Source organism: Zalophus californianus, chromosome 14 (genome assembly GCF_009762305.2).
Source record: "Zalophus californianus isolate mZalCal1 chromosome 14, mZalCal1.pri.v2, whole genome shotgun sequence".
NCBI lineage: Eukaryota > Metazoa > Chordata > Mammalia > Carnivora > Otariidae > Zalophus > Zalophus californianus.
Window position 1 is genome coordinate 10,869,824 of NC_045608.1, and position 21,654 is coordinate 10,891,477.

Here is a 21,654-nt window from a genome sequence, read left to right on the forward strand (position 1 = left end):
TACAGCCTTGCAGATAACTGGAGTCAGCTTACCAGCCCGCCAGAATTACATGAGGCCTCATTAGGAGGGAAGCTAGAGTTCTTCTGACACCCCGGGGGACAAACACATCACACAACCATTCATTCGTCAAATATCTTGAAGACCTACTGTGTGCAGGGTAGGCTTGTATTAGATGGTGATCTTTATAGAAAGCACGGGGCCATACTGTGCCCCGCACATAGTGACCGTCAAAAAAAAAAAAAAAAAAAGGCAGCCGCTTTCATTTCCTGGTGATTCTCAAAAGCACCCCCCTCCAGATGGCTTTATACCCATCAAGTCTGTTTTACGAGGGACACGTGAACTAGAGAGAAGAAGGACTCTGTTCACTTGGAGGGACTCTGGGAGCAGGCACACACAAAAGAAAACCACACAGCACTGAGGGAAAAAAGAATTTTTTTTTATTAATCTTTCTTTTTTAAAAAAGTTGATTTTTTTGTTTTTTGCAGTTTTTTTTTTTTTAGGTAAACCTCTTTCTGTCTCCCCTCCCTCACTCCGCCCACCCTCCTCTTAAAAATATAAAAATGTCCAACCCCAGATAACTAGAGTACAATAAATAAACAGTAAACACAAAAACATACTTTATTTGTTTCTTCTTTATACAAAATAAGGAAACTAGAAGCGATCGACTTCCAAAAAAGTATAATACTGTACATCCTGACGACCCAGCCTCCAGGCCCCGGGCAGGGAGGGTGGTCTGTGGGCCTGAGCCCAGAAATCTTGGCGCCTTGCCCAAGGGGAGAGCAGGGTGGGCAAGTGTTCCAGTCCGGCCTGGACCCCTGGGCTCACAATAAATGTCAAAGGAAGGAAGGGTTGGGGGTGGGGGTTGCCTGGCCCGGGGCCCGTGAGGTCCGGACCGCCCCCTTCCTAGAAAGCTGACCTTGATCCTCAAGTATGGCCACCAGGGGGGGCCCGCGCGCAGGCGGCTCCGTCCTCCTCCCGGGGACACCCCCACTCAAGCGCGCTCCTCTCTCGCTTTCTCTCCATCTTCCCGTGCTCTCTCCGGCTGGCGCTCTCTCCATCTTCTCTCTTCCTCATTTTGCTCCCTTCCCTCGCTCTCCCTTCACTCTCTCTCTTTTTCTTATCATCTTGTTTTAAAGACGGGGAAAGCAGAGTGAGAAATAAGGTTACCCAAATGCCACTTGGATTGCAGAGAGGGGGTTAAATCAGCTCCGCCCCTTGGCCTCAACCCTCTGTTGGTCCGAAGAGGTGGTGGTAGGGGTCGGGGGAAGTCTAGAGCGTGCTTGAAATCTCTCGACCCTCCGCGGTATCGACTTTGGTCCCAAGCACCGCTCGCGCCGCCGGGGGACTGCTGGCAAGCGGGCCGGGGGAGGGGGGATACCCCGCGGCGCCGGCGGGGTGGACCCGGGGGCGCCCCCCGCGCGCCCCGCCGAGTAGCCGCGGCCGCTGCGTGCGGACCCGGGAGGGAAGCCCTGAGGGCGGCGTGTCGGTTCGGACGGCTGCGTCCGGGGGCGGCCCGGCCCGGCGGCCTTACCACACGGCCGCCTCGTTGAGCTCGGGGTTGGGGTGCGACAGGGGTCCGCTGTAGCCGCTGGCGCCGCTCATGGGGAAGGGCGGGCTGGGCCCGCCGCTGAACACCTCGCCGGGCAGGGGGTGCAGCGCGCCCGGCAGGCCCGGCTCGGGGCTCGGCGTGTCCGGGTGCGAGATCATGTCGGTGAACCTGGGGTTGTCGGCGGCGTGCGGGCCGGCCAGCGGCGGCTCTAGCGCGCCCAGCGGCGTCGAGCCGGGCCCCGACGCGGCCAGGAAGCTTGAGTCGGCCGGGGACTGCGCCTGCGACGGCGGGCCGTGCGCGAAGAAGTCATAGTTGCCTCCGGGCGCGTAGTAGTCGCCTTGGTAGTCTGCGGGAGGGGACCAGGAAGACACAGGGAGAGGTCAGAGGCGGCCCGGCCGGGAGGGACGCGGGAACGCGGGAGGGGACTCGGGCGGACCCAGCAGGGATCGCGCGACACTGACTCAGGTTGGCGAGCCCCGCGGAGACCAAGGGACAGGGCGGCTGGCGGAGGTGGCGGAGGGCGCAGACCCAGAGCCAGTGTCAGGGAGGGAGACCATGAGAGGTGCTCAAAGGCCCAGACACCCTCGCGGAGAGACCGACCGACCAGAGGGAAGGACTCAGAGACAGAAACACAGACAGAAAGATGTTGTGACTTCAAAGTCAGAGGTTCCCCGACAGAGATGGAGAGAGACAGTGGCAGTGGACACGCAGACAGTGAACCATCCTAGACTGTGTCTTAGAATTGGGGCGAGATCCACAGAGAGCCAGAGACATGGAAACAGCCAGAGACAGGGTCAGTGAGAGATCAGCAGAGAACAGAGTGACAGGGAAGCTAAGAGGGGACTCAGCAGGGAGCCCTCAGACTCAGGTCAGAAAAGAGACCCAGACGTGCCAAGCCCAAGGCAGAGAGAGCCCAGGATGACGGTCTAGGACAAGCACAGAGAAAGAGAGATGAGACCAGCCGTGTTGTTAGAGACACACCGGTAAAAACCGGCGAGAGACCAGGGGCGAGATGAAAGGTCAGGAGAGACAGAGGGGCCCACAGACCCGCCAGATGAGTCAGAGACACCAGAGATGCCTGGAGTAGAGCTGGGCAGCGATGCTGGGGTGGATAGAGACCAGAGTACCAAATGGTTGCGGGGGGGGCCACCTGGCGGGGAAGAAGCCAGACGTGGACCCCACACCCAAATAGCAGAGAGGGGCTGGTGAGTTGGGCCGGGGACGTGGCTACAGACAGCACTTGGAGCTCGAAAGGTGGATGAGTGCCCTCTCTTTCCCTGCAGGCGCCCCGCAGACCTGGCCGGCCCTTCACCCCCTCAAGTACAGCCCTGCGACCTTCTGGGTGAATGTGGGGGTCCGACCATTTGCACCAGCCTCCCTAGGCCTGACTTGAGGGAGGGAGGGCATTTGCCTGATCACGCACATCCAACGTTTCACGGGCACTTCAGCGTGCGTTTGCCAGGACACCCAGGTTCTAAAACATTTGGGGACACTGAGTCCTTTTGAGAATCTGGTAATAGCTACGGGCTCTCTCCAGAAAAATGCACAAATCACATTTTTGCCCGCAAAATCAGGGGGCACAAGGACTCCAGTTTACAAGCCCACCCATTCTCAATAAATAGTTTCTGCATCAACTCTCTGACCTCCTCCCAGAGTCCTCTCCCCGGGGACCTCTTCCAGGTCGCCCTCGTGAAAGTTTGGGGTGTAGGACCCCAGGAAAGGAGCACCTTGTCGCCGGCACCGGTGACAATAACCCGCTTTGTGCGGTGGGAAAACCAGCGCACCCCCAAGCCGGGTTTCCTCTGCAATACCCCCCCACCCCACGCTGAGTCTTCGGGTCTCAGTCACTAGGGCGAATTCTGGATGTCCCCTGCCGCCCGCCCCCCTTCTTTCTCCAAACCCTGAAACCATTCCAAACGGGGGTGCCCGGAGGCGCGGCTTGTAAACGGTTTAAGCAACAGCTAAAACGGTCGCCAATTACTTTTTAAAAACCACTCATTCCATTCTCCCCGAAAGTGAAGGGCAAGGTTGGAAGCGGCGAATTTGGGGCCCCTAAGGGACGGGGATGGGGGACGGCCGCGGCCCGCAGCGAGCCGGCAAGCCAGCAAGGGCCGCGGCCCCCGCGCGGAGCGCGCCGCCTCCGCCCATATGGCGGCCGGGCCGGAGGTAATTGGAACAAACGCCGTCTGAAAAGGGCACAAAAGCCGCAGCTGGGGCTTTGTCCGCGCTCCCACGGGGAGCCGCCGGCCCCGCCGCCCAGCCCCTTTCTCGCCCGCTGCCGGCCGCCGCCGCCCGGATCTCCCAGCGCGGACTAGGCGGGGCTGCCTCCCTAGGGCTGGGGGGTCCTGCCCCCCCCCCATTCCGGAGAAAGAGGGGCCCGCGTGTCCAGGCCCCCACCCCATCCAGCAGACGCGCGGGTAGAGGAGGCGGTGGGATTGGTGGGGGCACACCAGTCCTCGGGGAAACCTTGCTTAATTACCCAGGCGGGGAGAAATTCCGGACTGCACCGCCCCACCACCTCCCCGCGTCGGGCGGAGATGGTGTGCGGACCGAGGCAAAGATAGGTAGGGGAGAGTTCGTGGCTGAAGACCGTCAGACACGTCCACCATCCGAGCTGCCCTCGGCGTCTGTAGCCCCCAACCCGGGCCATGCCATCGCAGAGTCTCTCCCCCAGAAGCACAGCTGCGCAATTTGCCCACAGTTTGGCGCGGGGGGGGGGGGGGGGGGGCTGGCCGGACCTGAAGATCTAACCTCCTAAGTCGACCATGTACTGAATGAAGCCTGCCTTCCTGGGTCCGCCTGGGCGCGGCGCGGCGCCTACCCTAACTCTCGCTGGCCGGCATTGCCTCCAAACCTATGTTTCTAAGAAAACTCACCTCTCCCCAAACCGGGCCACTAGCCGCCCCCCCCCCCCCCCCCCCCCGGCCCCGGCCTGTGGCACTGAACAACTCAGCAGAGATCAGGCTCAGGCACAGGCACTCCGCGGGCTCTCCAAATTCAGAGGCTCAGAAACACAAGGGGGAGGTGTTTTCCTTGAGCCCAAAGGTTGGGCAAGTGCAGGACAGTGAGTGGATTCCCTAGAGCACCTGGGGTCTCAAAAAGCCAGCGTGAGGGAGGTGGGATGGTCGTGGGGGGTTGGAATGGGTCGCCAAGCAAGTACGAAGGAAACGGAGGGGTGAGGGGACAAGGGAGGAAGGAAAGGAGTGACAGCAAGGAGAGTTCCCCCAGGCTTCACCCGGGAAGGGTGAAGAGAGGCAGAGATGAAGAGAGGCAGAATGCCTCTCTGCCAACTCCAGCTCCTTGCCCCTGTAGCCCTAAAGACGGAGAGTGGGTGACTGGGTGGGCCCAACTCTTGCGCCTCCAACCCCATGAACACCGGTGGGCTTGGGGCTGGAGAATGGGCGAGAGTCCTGCCCAGAGCAACTGCCCGCATCCTGGCTCACAGTGCCAGATGCTGAGCGCATAGTCCCCGCGGGGAACAGGAGGTGCCGACTAGCTAGCAGGGGGCCGGGGACGGATTCTGACCCCTCCGCCCCTACTGCCGGCGCTGCCCTCCAGTGCCTGTGTTCCTGCTGGCGCCAAGTGCGCCACGCCACCGAGGGCAAGGGCAGCAAGAAGGCTGGGTGTCCGGCTGGGGCAGGATGCATGTGGATTTGTGGTGCTCCCCTTGGTATGATGCTTGGGAGTGTGTGACCCTGTGAATCTCTTTGAGCATGTTTGTCAGGGAGTGAATGTGGGGAGTGGGTACACCTGTGTGTGTTGTGTGTGATCACGTGCCTAGATTTGTATCCCTGAGGTCTCTGAACTCCAGTGTGTGGGCAAGGGAGTGGCACCCGTGTGTCCTGCGTGGGTGCGTGTGTTTATCTGCGTGTATCACTGTATGTGTGAGTGAACCCATGTGTCTGATTTTGTGTCTACGAGGTATCTATGGGTGAGCGTGCGCCCGTCTGTTGCTGTGTGTCTGCTGTGTTCATGATTGTGTCTGTTCCGCGTGCGTAAGAGGGAGGGAGGGATCCCTGGCGGCCAGCAGTGCCGGCGTCCGGCCTTGCGTCCTCAGTCCCCAGAACCGCACGGGCCTGGGTGTAGGGCAGCGCGTTCCGGGGGTGGAGGGGTGGGTCCTTACCTCCGTAGTAGGTGTAAGGAGTGGACCCCAACATCTCAGACTCGTCCAAGCGGCCGCCCAGCGGACGCATGCGTCGCGGACTCCGGAAGAAGGCGTGTCTCCGGGCGCCCAGTGCGCTCAGCTGTTTCATCCTGCGTTCTTTGGACCTTCGGTTCTGGAACCACACCTGGGACGGGGCGGGAATTGTGAGCTCAGGTCTGGGGTGCCCTCCCCTCCCTGCCCTGGCCGCCCCTTCTGGGTCCTAACAGCCTCCTGCGCACCAAGACTGCCCAGAGGCGGGGGCCGGGCGGATTAGGCCGGGAGAGGTGGAGAGGGGCTTCGGGGAACTAGCCAAGGGTGAAGGATTTCGCGGACCCGTGGGGCGACTCATAAAGACTTGGGCTTCCTGGTCCTCGGCCCGCCCTCGGCCTGACGGCTTTATAAAGGCCTCCCGCCCGGCACTGCTCTAGTCCCGGCCCCTCGGCTCCCCAGCCTCCCCAGCCTCCCCAGCCGGGTTCTGGCGGTTTGTCTGTCTGCCGCCGCACCGGCGCAGGGAGGGGGGCGCGGGAAGAACCTTGCCCCTTCCTCTGCTCCGAAAGATGGGAGGAAAGGAGCGGTACCCCAGCGAGGCTTAAAACTCTCTTTGAACGGGGAGGGGGCGGGATTCCGAGGGATGAGTGACCCGCCCAAGATCGCACCGTCAGGAGGACAGCAGGGCTATGCGGAATCTTTTGGTTAGAAGTTTGACCCGCTGGCCCTGACGTCGGGCACACAGTCTGCCCTTCGGCTGACCCGAACTCGGCGCGCTCTTAGCCAAGGAGGCTGGGTGGGAGGCTCCTCTGAGCTCCCCGGCTGCCGGCCTCAGCCGGCCTGGGGAAGCGTGACCCGGGCCCGGCCGCACCTGGATGACGCGCATGTTGAGGCCGGTCTCCTGTGCCAACTGTTCGCGGATGTGGCGCGTGGGCTTGGGCGTGGCGGCAAAGGCGGCCTTGAGCGTCTCCAGCTGCTTGGCTTTGATGGTGGTGCGCGGGCCGCGCCGCTTCGTGCCCGAGTTCTGCTCCTCGTTCTCGTTGTTGGCTGTCTCCTTGTCCGACGACGTCGAGTTGTCCGTCTCCTTGGGATCGTCCTGGAGTGGGTCCTGGAGGTCCGGGGATAAACTGCGGTCCGTACAGGATGACACTGCGGGCGGACGGAACGGGAAGAGGACAGCGGCGTCGGCGGCGGCCCGAGGTCTCTCCAGTCGGGTAGCCGGTTCCGGCCGGCCCGGGCCCCCACCATCCGCGCCGGGTTCCCTTCCGAGTCTCGCGACAGCCCCTCCCCCAGGGGCCCGGCGCCCGCCCACTCGCTCCAGGCGGGGCCGGGCCTGCGGAGGGACCCTTCTCGAGCCCTCGCGGCTCTTTTCGGCTACTGCTTGGGTAAGGGGGAGGCGCGCCCTCTGGGGGAGCCAGGCCCCCGTGGAGAGGGGGCGGGAGGAGGCCACGGATGCCCTCTGGGCCTCAGATCTTCCTCCCCCATCTCTCCTTCCTCCAAACTCCAATTACCGTCCTCCCGGTGCCGCCTGAAATTACCAGGAGCTGAAAAGACTCAGAAAGGGGGGAATTGTGTGGCTCCAAATTGGGGGAGGAGGACAACTTGGAAAAGGCCCTTCAATGGAAGAGGGGGCGGGCGAAGAGCTGGTAGTCGTGTCCTGTAGGACAGACTCCTAATGCTATCCCCGTGCCCCAGCCCCCCACCCCCACGCCCCCGCCCTTCCATTTGCCCTAGAAATGCCCGATGGGAGTGGAGAGCTCTGAGCCAGGCACAGAATGCACACAAGCGTCCAAGTAGAGAGTGCCCGGCTGGCTGCAGCCGGAGGGGCTTAGGGCCTGAGGCTGGGGAGGGGAGGAGGCCGCCTACCTGAGTTGAGGCTGCCCTCCTTGAGGCTGGAGGAGCTCAGGTAGTCGTCCTTGCACACGAACTTGTTCTCATCGATGACGTAGAGCTCCTCGCCCGTGGACAGCTGCTTGTTGCACACCATGCAGGTGAAACAGTTGAGGTGGAAGACTTTACTGCGGGCCTTGCGCACCAGGTCGCTGGGCGAGATGCCTTGCGCACAGCCCGCACACTTCGTGCCGAAGCGCCTGCACACACAACATGGCCTGTCACCTTGGAGCAGCCTGGGTCCCATCCCCTTGAGCCCCTAGCCTCTTCCCACCCACCCTAGCCTCTGAGAGGTCCCCATTTCCACATCTGTCAAAGGAGACCCCAATCCCGTACTCTCTGGCTAGTGAGAGAGAGGTGAGACAAATGTCCTGGGCTGTTCTTGGGGCTGGGACTGTCACGCCCTGTTCGGGTTTATTCACCCTCCACAAGGTTTAGAGCAATGGGTGCAGCCTTCAGCCAAGCACAGACCCAGAGCACCCCAAGTTGCTCCCCTCATCCCTCCCAGATCTGCCTGGGCTTCTTGAGGCAAACTTGGCTGTCCAAGTTATTTAACATTTTAAGCCAGGCCAGCCAGGTTTGGGCCACTCCTTGGCTTTGCCTCCTGGATCCTGTCCAGTCTGCTGGGGCCCAGGTAAGGCCAGTTGGCCTGGCTGGCAGATCCTAGCAATGGAGTAGGGAGCTCCTCTCCTGAGCTGGACCTGAGCAGGCAGGAAGGAACCTTTTGCTGATTCCCGGTGCCACCAGCACCAGAGGCCTTCCAGTCCCCACTTTGGGACCCACGGGAGCTAGCTGGCCCTGTGGACAGCAGGGCCTTGGAACGGTGGACTCCGGAGCAGAGATTGAGTCTCCAACCCCCCCAAAATCTCTGGCCCTGGCAGGCACCGGGAGAATGTGACCAGCAGGCAATCCTAAACCTGCAAGGCCAGTACACAAGATCTCTCAAATTCCCCCTTTCCCGAGTTCTTGATCTAAATCCCTTTCTTTCTTCCTTGAGCGCTTGGAGAAGGCCAGCCTCTCCCCAGATGGGTGTGCAGGCCAGCACTGGGAGGGGTGAGGTGCGGGTTGAGGGGGAGAGCGAGGGCCCAGGACCTTGGGGCCCCACATCTACTCATACCCATGTCTCTAAACAAGGCGAATTTGGGTGACGTTGATGTAGTGAGGGCATTAGAAGCCATAAGTCACTTTTGGCCTTATCCGGCAGCGTAATTGGCCATATGCACCTTATCAAAAATCATTAGGCACTTTGCAAGCACCGCCACATTAGGGGCCTCAGGCCTCTGGAGCCAGGGAGTTTACACGTGTAAAGCCGTGGCTGACATTTTCTCCTATTCAAATTCCCTAGTGCCCAGCCGCTGGGGCCGGTGAGCCGCCTTTCTCCACGGTGTTAATCACGCCCCGCTTCCCTCGGTGCCCGGAATTCACAGGCACAAAGCCGGCTCTGGGCGCCTGGTGGAAGCAGGCAGGGCTGAGCTGCCAGAAAACCCACAGCCTTCCAGGCCATCCCTCGGTGTTTCCCAGGTGGGGAAACTGAGGCCCAGAAAAGTGCTCTGCCCTGGCTCACCTGAGGGCCCCTATGGGCAGCAAGGGAAGGTGACACATCGCAGACTGGACCCTGGAGGTCCTGATTCTCAGCTTCGATTTCGTTTGTACATTTCAAGACGGGAGAAAATGTGTAAGGAGTTGGGGGAGGCAAAGAGGAGAAGGTTCCCTCCCCCCATCATCAGAAGAGATCTTCCTGGCTGACCCCCCTCAGAGTTGGGGAAGTTTCTGTTTGTCCAGGAGGGCTCTGGAGCCCTGGCCTGCCGGGAGGTCAACCCCCCCCCCCCCCCCCGGCGCCCCCACACTGCCCGGTGGGAGAAGCCTCCAGCAGCCCCTAACTTAGGCAAAAATTCTTCCTCTCTCAGAACCGGGCTTGAACTTCCCCCCTGGGGTCGCAGCTGCGGGGAAGGGGCAGAGAGGCGTGGGGAGCAAGTTTGTCAGGGCTTCTCCGCCCTGACCCACCGCGGCTCCAAGCCGGTCTGGAGGAGCGAACTAGAGCCGGCAACACAGCGTTCTTCTTACTCCGCCCGGGCTCGGGCGCTTTCCCGGACCAAGGACAGGACGAGAGCAGCGGGCTGCCCCGCTTCCCATTTAAGCTTGTGAGCCCAGGAGGCTGGTTTCGCGGTCTCCCCTTCCCGGGCGCCCCAGCGGAGCGCGCAGGGCGGGCGCGCAGGCGGCAGGGCGGCGCGGCCTCTTACCTGAAGAAGTCATTTTTGCAGTAGAGCTTGCCCTCGCGCGAGAAGCACTTCTCCGAGAGGTTGGTCTTACACTCGCAGCACTGAACGCATTTGATGTGCCACGCGCGGTCCAGCACGTTCAGCAGAAAGCGGTCGAGGATGGGCCGCTCGCAGCCGGCACAGTGCACCATCATAGCGCCCCGGCGGCTCGGGCCGCCCTGCCCTCCCTTTGGGCCCCCGGCCCTCGGGCCCCCGGGCCCCGCGGCTGCGCTCCGCCTCTTATCTCGGCCGCCGCCGGGCGAGTCCGGTGCGGACCAAGACTCAGCCGGTCAAGTCCTTGGGTGATCGCTGTCCTGGCGCTGGGCTGCTCGGGGTGGGGTGGGGAGGGGTGGCTTTCACAGCCTCATGCCCCGGGCCGCGCGCCCCAGTGCTTGTTCCGGTCTCCCCCAGGTGTCTTGGGTGGCCAATGGCCTCGGCGCTGCGGAGCGGCTTTCCCCGGTGGCGGAGGCGCCGGCACTTTCCCCCACTTTCAAGCGGTCCCGATCCTCATCTTTGTCTGGCCGCCGCCTAATTCGCGCATCCTTATTCAGATTTGGTGACGTGGCGCGGCACGTAGGGGGCCCGGCGGCCAATGGGCGCGCGGTGGCCATGGCAACCTCTTAAATTTATAGCATATCTAAATTGGCTACAGCGTTGCCGTCCGGACAGAGCAAAAAAAACAAGGCATCAGTATTGTTGAGTATTAGCTTGTACCTGGTTCGGAGGCTAAGTAAGTATTTACTTTCCAGTTTGGGGCTGGGGGCGGGGGGCCGCGCGATCTGAAAACTGCATCTCCCTTCCTCTGTCTTCTCACCAGTATCTGGGGGCCAGGATTCCAGGGCCTAGTGGGAGAGGGACCCCTGCCCCGTTCGCCATCCCCGGAACTTGCAGAAGTTGCCCGAGGCCCGGAGCGCGCTCTACGTCCGCCTCTTCTTCCCTAGTCCAGCCCGCTCAAATTAGACTCCCTCATCCCCGCGTCCCTGGGGTCTGCGCCCTGGAGCTGGGACAGCGCGGTTCACGGGGCTCCCAGAGCCGGGCCGGCTTCTTTTGTCGTACACCGAGCTGGGGCCCAGCCTGGCCTTTCTCATGGACACAGAGAGCGAGAGCGCGAGCAAGCGAGCGTGAGCGCTAGCCGCGCCGTTTGGGTATCTTTCCCCGTGCAGGCCCAGGCCCAAGTTGGGGGAGGGTGTCATCTGGCCTGGTCCGGGACCCGGAGTTTCAGGCCTGAGCGCGCGGCCCACGGGGCTCTGGGGGAGAAGTGGGGAGGAGGGGGTCAGGGCAGACGGGTCTTTCTGAAGCCTGATCAGAGGTGGTGTTCACCACATCTCTCCTTTCCTCGACGCACCTTCCAGATCCCGGGACAGCCAGTCAGGGCGCCGTGGTGAGTGGGTCGCACTGCGGACGCGAGGAACGCTAGAGATTGCGTGGGCGCTGCTTACACACGCGGCGCGCGCGGTCTGTGTGTCCAAGTTCCAATCTCCGTAGGACGCAGGAACAGCGGCTCATCGCTGGGGAGCTGAGGGTCTGGGGAACGTGTGTGGGAGTGCTCGCAGGTGTGTGTGAAGAGGGAGGTGGGGGTCTGGGGGACGGAGGGAGAAGCTAGGCCTCCTTTCCCAAGGGGCCAACCTGGCGACGGGGCACTCCAAGTTTGGGAGGCTGGGAAGGCTCCGCAGGATTTTCCCATCTCGCTCACGGAAAGTCTCAAGTCTCGGCTGCACGCTGACCGGGTAGGTCGGCCCTGGGTGGGAGCCAGAGAAGTGTGTTTGTGCCAAGCCTTGGCTGTGAATGTGTGTTTGGGTGCCTTTACTGAGTTTGTTAGTGTATATTTGCTGTTTGAGAATTGCATTCTTGCCTCTGTTTTTAGATAGTAATCAATCATGTGAGTACATTTTGGTATGTGTCTTTTTTTGTGTGAATTTGTGTGTTTGTATTTGTGTATAGTCCTGCTGTGTATTTGTCTGTGTACTCTTATTTTTGTTGGTCTGTGTTAGGCGTGTATGCTTACTTTTGGACACTCGAATGTGAGGGTGTTTGCATGCGTGAGTGGTGTGCATCTGTGTACAATTACTGTGTATGTGTGTACCAGCACTGATGTATAAGTGGACTTAAAAAAATCTGAATGGGTGTGTTTGTGTGCGGGTGACCGTGTGCATGCTTGAGACCCCGTGTGGATGTGACTGAGCTGGGTTGAGTGTGTTTGTGAGTGCAGAATTTTGTGGATCTGTGTTTGTGTGCCAGTCACAATGTGTGTGCCTGCATGGGATAGCAGTGTTTTTGTTTATGTGACTCCTGGAGGTTTTGGGGAGTATGTTGTGTGGGTACTCCTAGCATTACCTTTGTGGATTTGACAGGGGCAGGATTTCTGGACGCCTGTATTGGGGCATTTTTTGGAGGCACAGAGATGCTCACTTCTCTCTCTGTTCCTGTCTAGGCCTAGTGCTGTCCCCCACAGTCTCTAGGGGAGGTGATTTGGCTGGAGACAGGAAATTGACAAATGCTGGTCACCAAGTGGGACACTGACCCACAGCTGGGCTTCTGAAAAGAAGTCCCCAAATCGGGTAGCTTCTGCCTGATGGTGCTGTTACTCCATCCTCTGGCTTGCCCAGGGACAGGTGTGTACACCACATAGTGTAGCGGCGTGGCTGGTTAGAACCTGGCTCAGCCAGGCACAAGCCGACTGCATCTTGCCTGGTCCTCCAGGCCCAGCTGGGAGAGGTCCAAGAGCCCCAAATGAAACCGCAGTTTCTCAGGCACCTGGCTCTGCCCTCCTGGGGCACTAGGAGCCCTGAGCCCCAGTGGGGCAGGGTCCGAGAGAACCAAGAATGCAGGAGGAGAGAGGTACAAGGCTGCAAGTGGAGGCCAATTGGGTTGCCTACTCGCCCTTTGTTTCACGGGGGTTTCTCTCTCCCGCGTTCTCTGCACGTCTGTTTTCCTTTCTGTCTCCTTTTCTTTCTAATGTTCAGCCTCTGTTCTCTTTCCGTTTCCCTTTCCCTCTCTTTCTCCAACACTTTCCTTCTTGATTTCACTGGTGTTTTTCCCTCCCCCTGCCTCTCTGCTGGGCATCCAAACCCAGCACCCGGCTCAACACTGCAATGAACAATTCTCATCGTGCACTGTACAGCTACTGGGGTGCTGGAAGACTCACATACAGTCATTAAAAGCCCTCATCTGACAGCCTCCCCTCTGCTCTGGACTAGGTGCCCCCCCTGCCCTCCTCTAACACCCCCCCACCACCACCCTGGTCCTCCCTGAGAGAGCCAGGTTGCTGTGTCTTCCCAGCCCTGGCTTTGCCAACTCTGCCCGGCTGCTGGGGGCTGTGTACTGGGTTCCATGTGGGACAAATACACACCCACCCCCACCTCCTGGGTGTGATTAAATGCCAAGGCGCATCCAGGCCCCAGCAGGTGCGGTACCAAGCCAGGGAGGTAGCAGGAGTTGGGGACAGTTTCAGAGAGCAGCTCTGGTTCTTCCCGAGCCTGGATGTTGTATGGGTTCTGAATGCTGGGTTGCAGGAGATGAGGGCTCTGCTTCCAGAAGCTCTGGGCTGGCCTTCTGCCTCCTATAGCTGAATGCACCCATCCTGTTCAGGTCACAGTCCCCCTGAAGTCGCCCTGGGAGCCTCAGCCCAGCCCAGCCCCAGTCCAAAACCTCCATGCCCCAGCCCAGCTGCAGGAAAGCCTGCTTGGCCTTTGCCAGCCCTCCACCTTCCAGGGCGTGCAGCATCCGAAAAACGCCAGCAGACCAACTATTAGACGAATTATCCCGCCCTAACAGCGCTAACAGATGGCGACCAGGCAGCGAAATCCCCTCCTATATGTAACTAATAAACCGCTTGTGTCTTAACAGGGTAATGCATGGAGACGCAATGTCACTTATACAAGATGTTGATGGAATTTACTATATAAAAATCTTCCTCCTAGACTAAAGAGTATCAACATTACAGCTCGACAGACGGCGGCGGGATAAGTAAAACAGACAAAAGACAAACAAGATAATAATCTGTTTCCAATCACTTAAGCCCTGTAGAGTTAGTAATATGCGGTTTGCATATTCCCCCTTGAGTTTGGTAATTAATTACCGGCGAAGAGGCACACACCCGCCCGGGGTGGGAGTTTTGAGGCGCGCTGAGCTGGGGCTTGGGGGGCCTCTTTCCTGTCTTCTCCAGCCCGGCACGCAGGGCAGCGGCCGGAATGGGGACTCTTCGGGGCATGTGGAGTTGACCTACCCTTCAGGCTAAAGAGAATTTTCAGTTGCACCTCCCTACTCCTCACTGGAAACTCTCTTGCCCGGTGTGGGGAGTGGTGGCGGTGGTTCTGCAGCCCAGCAGGAACGCGGGGACTTTTCGGGCGGCCAGAGTATCTCCCTTCGCCCCTCTGAAGGCATCCCCTCTCTTTGAATGGGCCGGAGTGGCTTGCTTTCTTGGAGAACGCGCGCTCTGAGGAAACCCGAGGGGTGCGCCCCTCGCCCTCTCCTCCGCGTGGGATCTTGGGCGGCGCAACGGGTCCTCTCCCGACTTCGATCATTACCTCCCCCCAACCCCCCAGCCAAACGCTTTCTTCTCACCCCCCCCCCCCCCGCCCCCAAGAGCCAGCGCGGCTTTAACATTAAACAAACGCAGCGAGCGCCTCAGAGCTGCGCTCTCGGCCGGGTCTGCGCGGCAGCGGCGGCGTTACAAATTGTAAATTTAAATTGCTCGCCGGATTCATTACCTCCCCTCTTTGATTTCAGCCAGCCGTGAAAAATTATACTGGTGTACCACTGAGAAACTGTTTTGCCGCAAAGAGCCCGCGCCTAATCACTGGCTTTCTCCCTCCGACAAAAGTGTAATTATTTTGTTTGGGGTGTAAATATAGGCCGCGCCGCGCACACACACTCAGCGTCCCGCCGCGCCGCCGCGCACTGCCCGCCACCGCGCGGAGTCGGCCCCCGAGTAGGAGCGAGCGTGGAGGCTAGGCCCTGCCGCCCGGAGGCCGGAGAAGAGCGGCTGGTTTGGCGCTCCGGCGAGACCCAGAGAGCCGAGCCGGCAGGCCAGGTCCCCAGCCCCTGTCCTCAGGAGTTCGAGCTTGCCCGATGATGCCCAGAACGTGTGCGCCCTGGCTGGCTTGGGTGGACGCCCGCGGGGCGTGATGCGTGGGTCAGGGCTTGGGCTCAGGCCTAGGTATCGCGCAGGGATGCAGAAAGAATATGGGGGTGGGTGAGCCTTCCGGGAGCCCTGAGGGGGCGGCCACCTGGGGGCAGCCCTGAGTCCAGGCAGAGAAAGTGTCCGGGCCTGGGCGTCCCCAAGAGTGCCGGGGCATAGGCGGAACCCTGGAAGACAGGGGCGATAAGGCCGGTGCGCCCCTTGCGCTCTGCCTTGGACTGCTTGGTTTCCAGAACATCTCCGCGGGGTGCGGGGCCTTCCTGTCAGTTGAATTGCGCAGGGCTTAATTAACGGTCTCGTTAACTGGGCAGGCCCGACCTGGGACGTTTAATCAAAAAGGCAAGGAATCCCTCTCTTTCCTTCTTTCCTTCCTTCCTTCCTCGCTCCCTCCCTCCTGCCTGCCCGCTCACCCACCTTTCCTTCCTTCCTTCCTTCCTTCCTTCCTTCCTTCCTTCCTTCCTTCCTTCCTTCCTTCCTTCCTTCCGTCCTCTATTTATCTATTCAACAATGGCACTCCTCCCCAAGCTCCCTCCCTCACCTGAGTCCCCTTCCCAGCACCGGGAAGCCGGGCTCTTGAGTCTGAACTCAACCTCAGCCCAATATCTGGACTGGGACTCTAAGGGGCCAGTGGGGTGCAAGCCGGCAGGGGTTGGGTAACACTCTCATGTTGGGTGGCTTTGGGACAGGCGCCGGTGCCAGAAGGCTGTGTCAGCTTCAGGGGGCTGGGAGTCCGGCCATTGCTGGAGGTTGGCTGGGCAGCCTTACCAGGCACCAGGGGCAGGCCTGGCATCTCTGAGAGGGAGCAGGAGGGGAGGACAGCAGCTGAACAGCACTTTGGGGTGTGGGAGATCCAGTCCCAAAGTGAGTGCGTGTGCTTGTGAATGCTGGCCAGCTTAGAGACCCAGACGCTTCTGTGACCAAGGCCGCATGTGGCGGCCCCTCTCTCCTTCCTGCAAGGCTCCCTCCTGGAATGACCCCCCCCCCCCCAGTGGCCCTACCCGCCAGGCTGCCCAGCCAGCCCCTGCAGGCTATATTCCTGAGGTTGCTCACTGCAATCCAGGGCTGAACTCAGACTGCAGTCGCTGGGAAGGGCACAGGCTGGGGCTGATTCCTGGGGGCGAGAGGGGGTCTGAGGAAGACAGAAAGAAAGGTGCAAGCCAGTCCCCCAACTTCTGAGGAGAACACCGAGGCTTTTGTTCAGAGAGGGAAAACCCCCGCACTTGGTGCTGAGCTGCGGGCTGCCCCAAAGACTGCCGCTGAAGCGCATGTCCCAGGCGGCCTGATAAGCTGAAGGTCTGGGCTGAGAACCGCTGGGATCTTCCTCCTCCTTGCCTCCCCTGTTAGGCCTGGAGGCTGGCCCCAGCTGTTTGGCTTCGGAAGGCAGGCAGCACGGAGGGCTCCGGACGGTGGTGGCGGCTTCTCTGGCCCCATTGAGCGTATCTGAAGGTGGAGACCATCCGCGGGCGGAGGAAGCGATTTCTAAGAAGATGCCTGCAACCCTGCTCCATCTCCGGAACACAAATGGGAAGAGCTTTCCAGGGACCATAACCTTCAAATTAAGGGTCCCTTAGACTTTCTAATTACCTTTCCTCAGACCAGCTAGTCAGCGTTTGAGTCTGTATCTTGCTGCCCCTTTCTTTCCTCTTGGTCTTTTTCACGGTCTCGATAACATTGCCCCCCTTCTCCTCTCCCCATTCTTTCCCACCTCCTCTCCCCGCCCCTCTGTATCCCACCTCCTTTTTGTTAGCCTAATACGGGTTCCTTTATAATTCTCCCGACTTTGGCAGCCGGCGCGCTGTGTGTGTGTGTGCGCGCGCGCGCGCGTGTATTTCTCGGCTGCTAATGATTGTGTGTTGATAGAGTAAAGCAGTGGCCTCATTAGCCTTTGTTTAGAAGGTGTTAAAAGGGAAATCTGCATCGGAAAGCGGCGGTTTACACCGCAGCCCGGCTGAACAGCGCGCCGGAGAGGGCTGGGTGGGGGCGTCCCCCCCAACCTCCAAGCGCCAACCGCCGCGGACCCCGGGAGGGGGGAGGGGCCCAGGGAAAGCGACCCCCAGCTCCTTCCTCCCAAGGCGAGTATGTTTACCCCGCTGAGCGCCCTTCTGCTCCACGGGGACCTCAGCGGGGATCGCGCTTTCTCTAAAACTCCTTTGAGCTGCCCAACAGTGCGCGGTGGCCTTTCTCCTCCAGGTTTCTTAGGGGAGGAGGAGGGGAAGCACAGAATGCTGTTTGGGGGGGGATTCCAGGGATTTTTTTTTTTTTTTTCTGAAGGGGATGGTGAGGCATCTTATTTTGGAGGCGGATAGCAATCCGTGCACAGTGTCGGGACTGTGCTCCGGGTCCTCTGGCTGGTTGGTTTGTGGTGATATCTCTGTGCTCCAGACGTTGGTGTGGGGGCCCTAAGCTTTAGATCTGCAAGAGCCCTCTTTCTTTCCTCCTAACATATTTGCAGATGTCCAGAGGAAGTCTTCCTTGTACAGGAGGCTCATTCTTAAACTTTCTTCTTCTATACCCCCACTCTAGGGCTCCACTTGGGGAACAAATTGTGTGAAAACAAATCGTAGCTTGGCTGGCTGACTTCTCTGACGCTTGGTGAAAGCGCAGAACTTTATTGACCCTGGGCTACATTGTCTCTCTGTTTATGTATGTTGAGTGTAGGATTTGGAGAATGAGCCTCACACCCAGGGCATTTCCCACTTGCTCGGGGAAGCAAGGTTTTAGGCAAAGGAGAACATGAGAAGAGATTCTTTTTATTCTGGATCCTACGAAAGGGCCCAGGGGAAAAAAAAAGTCTTTTGAGCAGCCTCTGTAGGTGAGGCTTGTTGAACTCGGAGCCAGATGCTTTCTCTGGCGAAAGGGAGAAAAATGAGGCTGAATTCCTGTGGTGGGATGTATGGTTTCTGAACATAACATAATCCATTGCTTTTTGCCAGGCTTCGGTTGAATCGGAAGAAACCCTTTCTCATCTTTCTGGCTCCTGTCTCCCAGTGGTGGTTTTTCCTTTCCTGGGTTTGATGCTGTGGGTCTTGGGCCGAGCTCAGCTGGTCTGGGCGTCCTTGTGTGTCCACAGTTCGGGACGCTCGCCGGCGAACCCTTCGACATCGCCGGCTTTTTTTTTTTTTTTTTGGTCGGAGGCTAGGCGTTGTCTGGGGACAGATGTGGGAAGCTGGGGCCTGGGACAGTGACAGTGAAACGAATTCCAGACCCAATCTGAACTCGCCGCGGCCACACCCCAGCCCCCAACACCATGTAGAGGGGAGCGAGATTCCGGGAGCCAAGTTAAAAAATCGGCCGCTGCGATGTGATGGGATGGGATCAGGGACGAGTTCGGAGGATGCGGGGAGAGGATAGGAAGATCTCTCTCTCTCCGCTATGCGCTCTCTCTCTCTCTCTCTCTCCCTCCCACCGAAGCAGGTTTGGAGAAAGCAGCGGGAGCGCCAGCGGTGGCTGCAGGGCTGAGCGCGGGCGCTGGAGTTTGGACCAAGACAAAGACGGGAGCTGTCCGCGGTGCTGACCCTGCCGCGCCGCCAAGGGGGCAAACGGGCTCCTGTAACCTGCCCTCTCCTCCTTTACCCACTCCTTTTGTCTTTCCTTGATTCTGCGATTTTTGCCCTCTCCTACGCTTATTTCCCCCATTTTGTCTTTCCTTAGAGCCCGCGCCCTGTACACAGGTATATATATCAAAGAACAAAACAATTGACTAAAAACGGTGTCTTCTCCTTTCTTCCCAAATAAATGATGTGAGAAAGGTTTATTTTAAATGTACTCTAAAACAGTTACAAGTAGCTATCTCTAATCCCAAAGAAATGAAAATTCATGCTTAAAACAATGGAATTGAGCAATAGCGAATGCCATGAATCTGCCCTTTGATTTATTCTGAAGAAGAGGCTAGGGGTTTAGACATTTTAGTTTCAGGAAAATCATATCCTTGGCACCTTAACTTCGTGGGTTCAGAAATATGAGAGCTAGAGAGGATTGGTGGTCAAATATGAAGGTGAACAGAGTGAGGCACTTGCCTACAAGTCGATAGATGGCTTGTGAGGGTCAAAGCATGGACATTAAGTTGACTTAACCCTTTGAGGCCAAGATGGGATCTGAAAGGATAACAATCTTCAGGATTATTAAGATGGAAATGATTCCTTTTGAAAGTTTGGGTACAAAAGGGTTAATCTGGTGTTTCATTTTCTAAATGTGCACCGTGTTATCTAGACGCCTGGCATGGTGTATAACCAAGCATCGATTCCTCTGCTCAAATTTGTATGCAGCACTTGTCTAAAGAAGTTTGTGCAGGGGAGAAAAAAAATCACATACTCCCTCTGGAGGGGGCGTCTCCCGCCCATTTTAATGCACACAGATCTGTACACATTCCTTCTGGCATCTCATAGATACACTGCTTCCCAGAGAGTCCAGATACCCTGGGGCCACTTCTTCATGTGGTCTTCTCCGAACCCTCCAAGCCTCCTCACCACAGGGGTGTCAGCTAAGCCCAGTTGTTAGCATTGTCAATACATCTGGAGAGAGGTCCCTGTGAATTCAATGGGATAGATTCAGTCCGGCTCCCCACCTGGGCATTCTAGAGCTAATTTGCCCATAAAGGCAGAGGAACAAGAATTCTCAAATAGGGATAATTTGTAATAGGAAGTTGAATCTTTGGGTTGGGATAATGAGCCCCAGTTCCTCCAAACCCTCTCTGTTAAAACTACCAGAGATCTTTCATTAAGGCCGAAGCAGTCATCCCTTTGGATCATATATCTTTCCACCTCTTGGAATGCAGAATCTCATAGTGCCAGGAGAGAAACCTTGACCTTGAGTAAGTAAAGGAGAATGGAAAAAAAAAAAAAAACAGTAATTTATTGAGTGACCATTATGTGCATTTGATTCCTAATCTTTGCTGAGGTTCTGAAAAGTGTTAGATATTTATCATGGCTCCATATTATAGATGAGGAAATTGAGGCTCAGAGATATTCATTAAGTTTCCTATGGTTACACGGTGATTCTAAACTAGCTCTCATTGGTTCAGGAGCCTGTGCTTGCTCTCATACCCCATGCTTTTCTGGGGGCCACACTGATGGTTATACTGGTGGTTATATCAGTGGTCACACTGCCACAGTCCCTTTGGATCCCCCAGCCATCGCGGCCTTTGGTCTGGATTTGGAAGTTGGTTTAAACTCTAAATCTGAAAGCAAGAAAAAAGAATGGAGAAGACAGAGGACCCTCCATTCGTGTGGGTTAGGTGGATTTTCACAAAATGTGAAAAGGGTCCTGGACCATCTGGTAAGAGTCACACCTAATAGTCATCCTTACCTCCCCTATTCTCTCCTGCTTTATATCCAACCCATCAGCAAGTTCAGTTAGCTCTGCCTCCAAAATATAGTCCAACCCATCTACTTCTCATCTTCTTCTCCATTATCACCCTAGCCTAAGCCACCATCATCTCATCTGTTTTATAACAGTAGCCTCCTGACTGGTCTCCCTATTTCTTCTATCCTTGCTCTCCTCTGCAATCCATTCTTTACACAATAACTAAAGTTACATTTTAAAATCATAAATCAGATCTTGTCATTCTTCTGCGTTTAGCCCTCCAACGACTCCCCAGTGCACTTGGAATAAAATCCATACTCCTCACCCTGCTCTGCAGGGCGCTCTGTGATTGGCTCCTGCCCATCTCTGTAACATGCTCCCCCTTTATTGGCCCACCTGCTATGCCTCACACAGTTCTCATTTTTCTCACCTCCAGACCTTTGCACTTGGCTTGTCCCTCTGCCCTCAGATCCTTATGATATTGGCTCCTTCTTGTCACTTAGGTCTCAGCTCACATGTCAACTCCTCAGAGAATTCTTTCCTGACCACCTTAACTAAGTACCCCATCCTCAGTCACTCCCCAGTCTACCTGTCTGTCAATTTTCTTTGTGTCCCTTATCAATATCTAGAATTATCCTATTTATGTGTTTAGGTGCACATTGTCTGTCTTTCTTCATAAAGGATCAGTTCTTTGAGGGCAGAGACTATGTTCATCTTGTTCACTCTTGAATCCCCCGTGCCTAGCGCAGGACCTGGACTATAGCTGTTCAATACTTATATGTCGACCGAATGAATAATAAATGAATATATAGATGACCTACATGGTACAGAAGTGAATGGAGATGGATGTGCAAACCTGAGGAAGGGCTGAACTTCATTTGCCTATCTTCTGGGCTCTACAAATGGAGCATCTGCCTGGGTGGGTTCCCAGGGTAGAAAAGGGAAGAAAGAAGTTTGCCCAAAGACCCCAAGAGGGTACAGTCTTTAGGTGGATTCTGAAGACCAGATACAGGAGCAAATTGGGGTGGAAAATCAGGTTTATGCCTTGGAGAGTGATTTTTATTTGTTCTTGTTGGGTCTGAAACCTTCTCGTGGTTACAAACAAAAGGGTGATAATGGAAAAGCACGGCAAATCACAAGATATCTAAATTACAAAATCTTTTTTGAAAAATCTAGCCAGTACTACTTGTGAAAAAAGTAATACACTGTGGTGTTAACAGTTTCAACTCTGGAGCCCAATTCCGCTGGGCTGGAATCTGGCTTCACTGCTGATCAGCTGTGCGATATGGGGCAAGTCACTTAGCCTCTCTGTTCCTCAGTTTCCTCATCTGTGAAATAGAGATGAAAGTAGTATATCTGTCTCATAGTGGTCATGAGGGATGGC

General features: G+C 57.4%; 1 protein-coding gene across 1 annotated transcript; it reads right to left on the reverse strand.

Moving 5' to 3' along the window:
* Positions 1-1,527: 1,527 nt before the first annotated feature.
* On the reverse strand, positions 1,528-9,984 carry LHX5 (LIM homeobox 5). Its single transcript, XM_027577518.2, has 5 exons — positions 9,812-9,984; positions 7,548-7,771; positions 6,553-6,830; positions 5,673-5,838; positions 1,528-1,895 (listed from the first exon to the last, which is right to left on the reverse strand). The coding sequence occupies exons 1-5, from the start codon at positions 9,982-9,984 to the stop codon at positions 1,528-1,530; spliced, it is 1,209 nt and encodes a 402-aa protein (XP_027433319.1).
* Between the last annotated feature and the right edge of the window lie 11,670 nt (positions 9,985-21,654).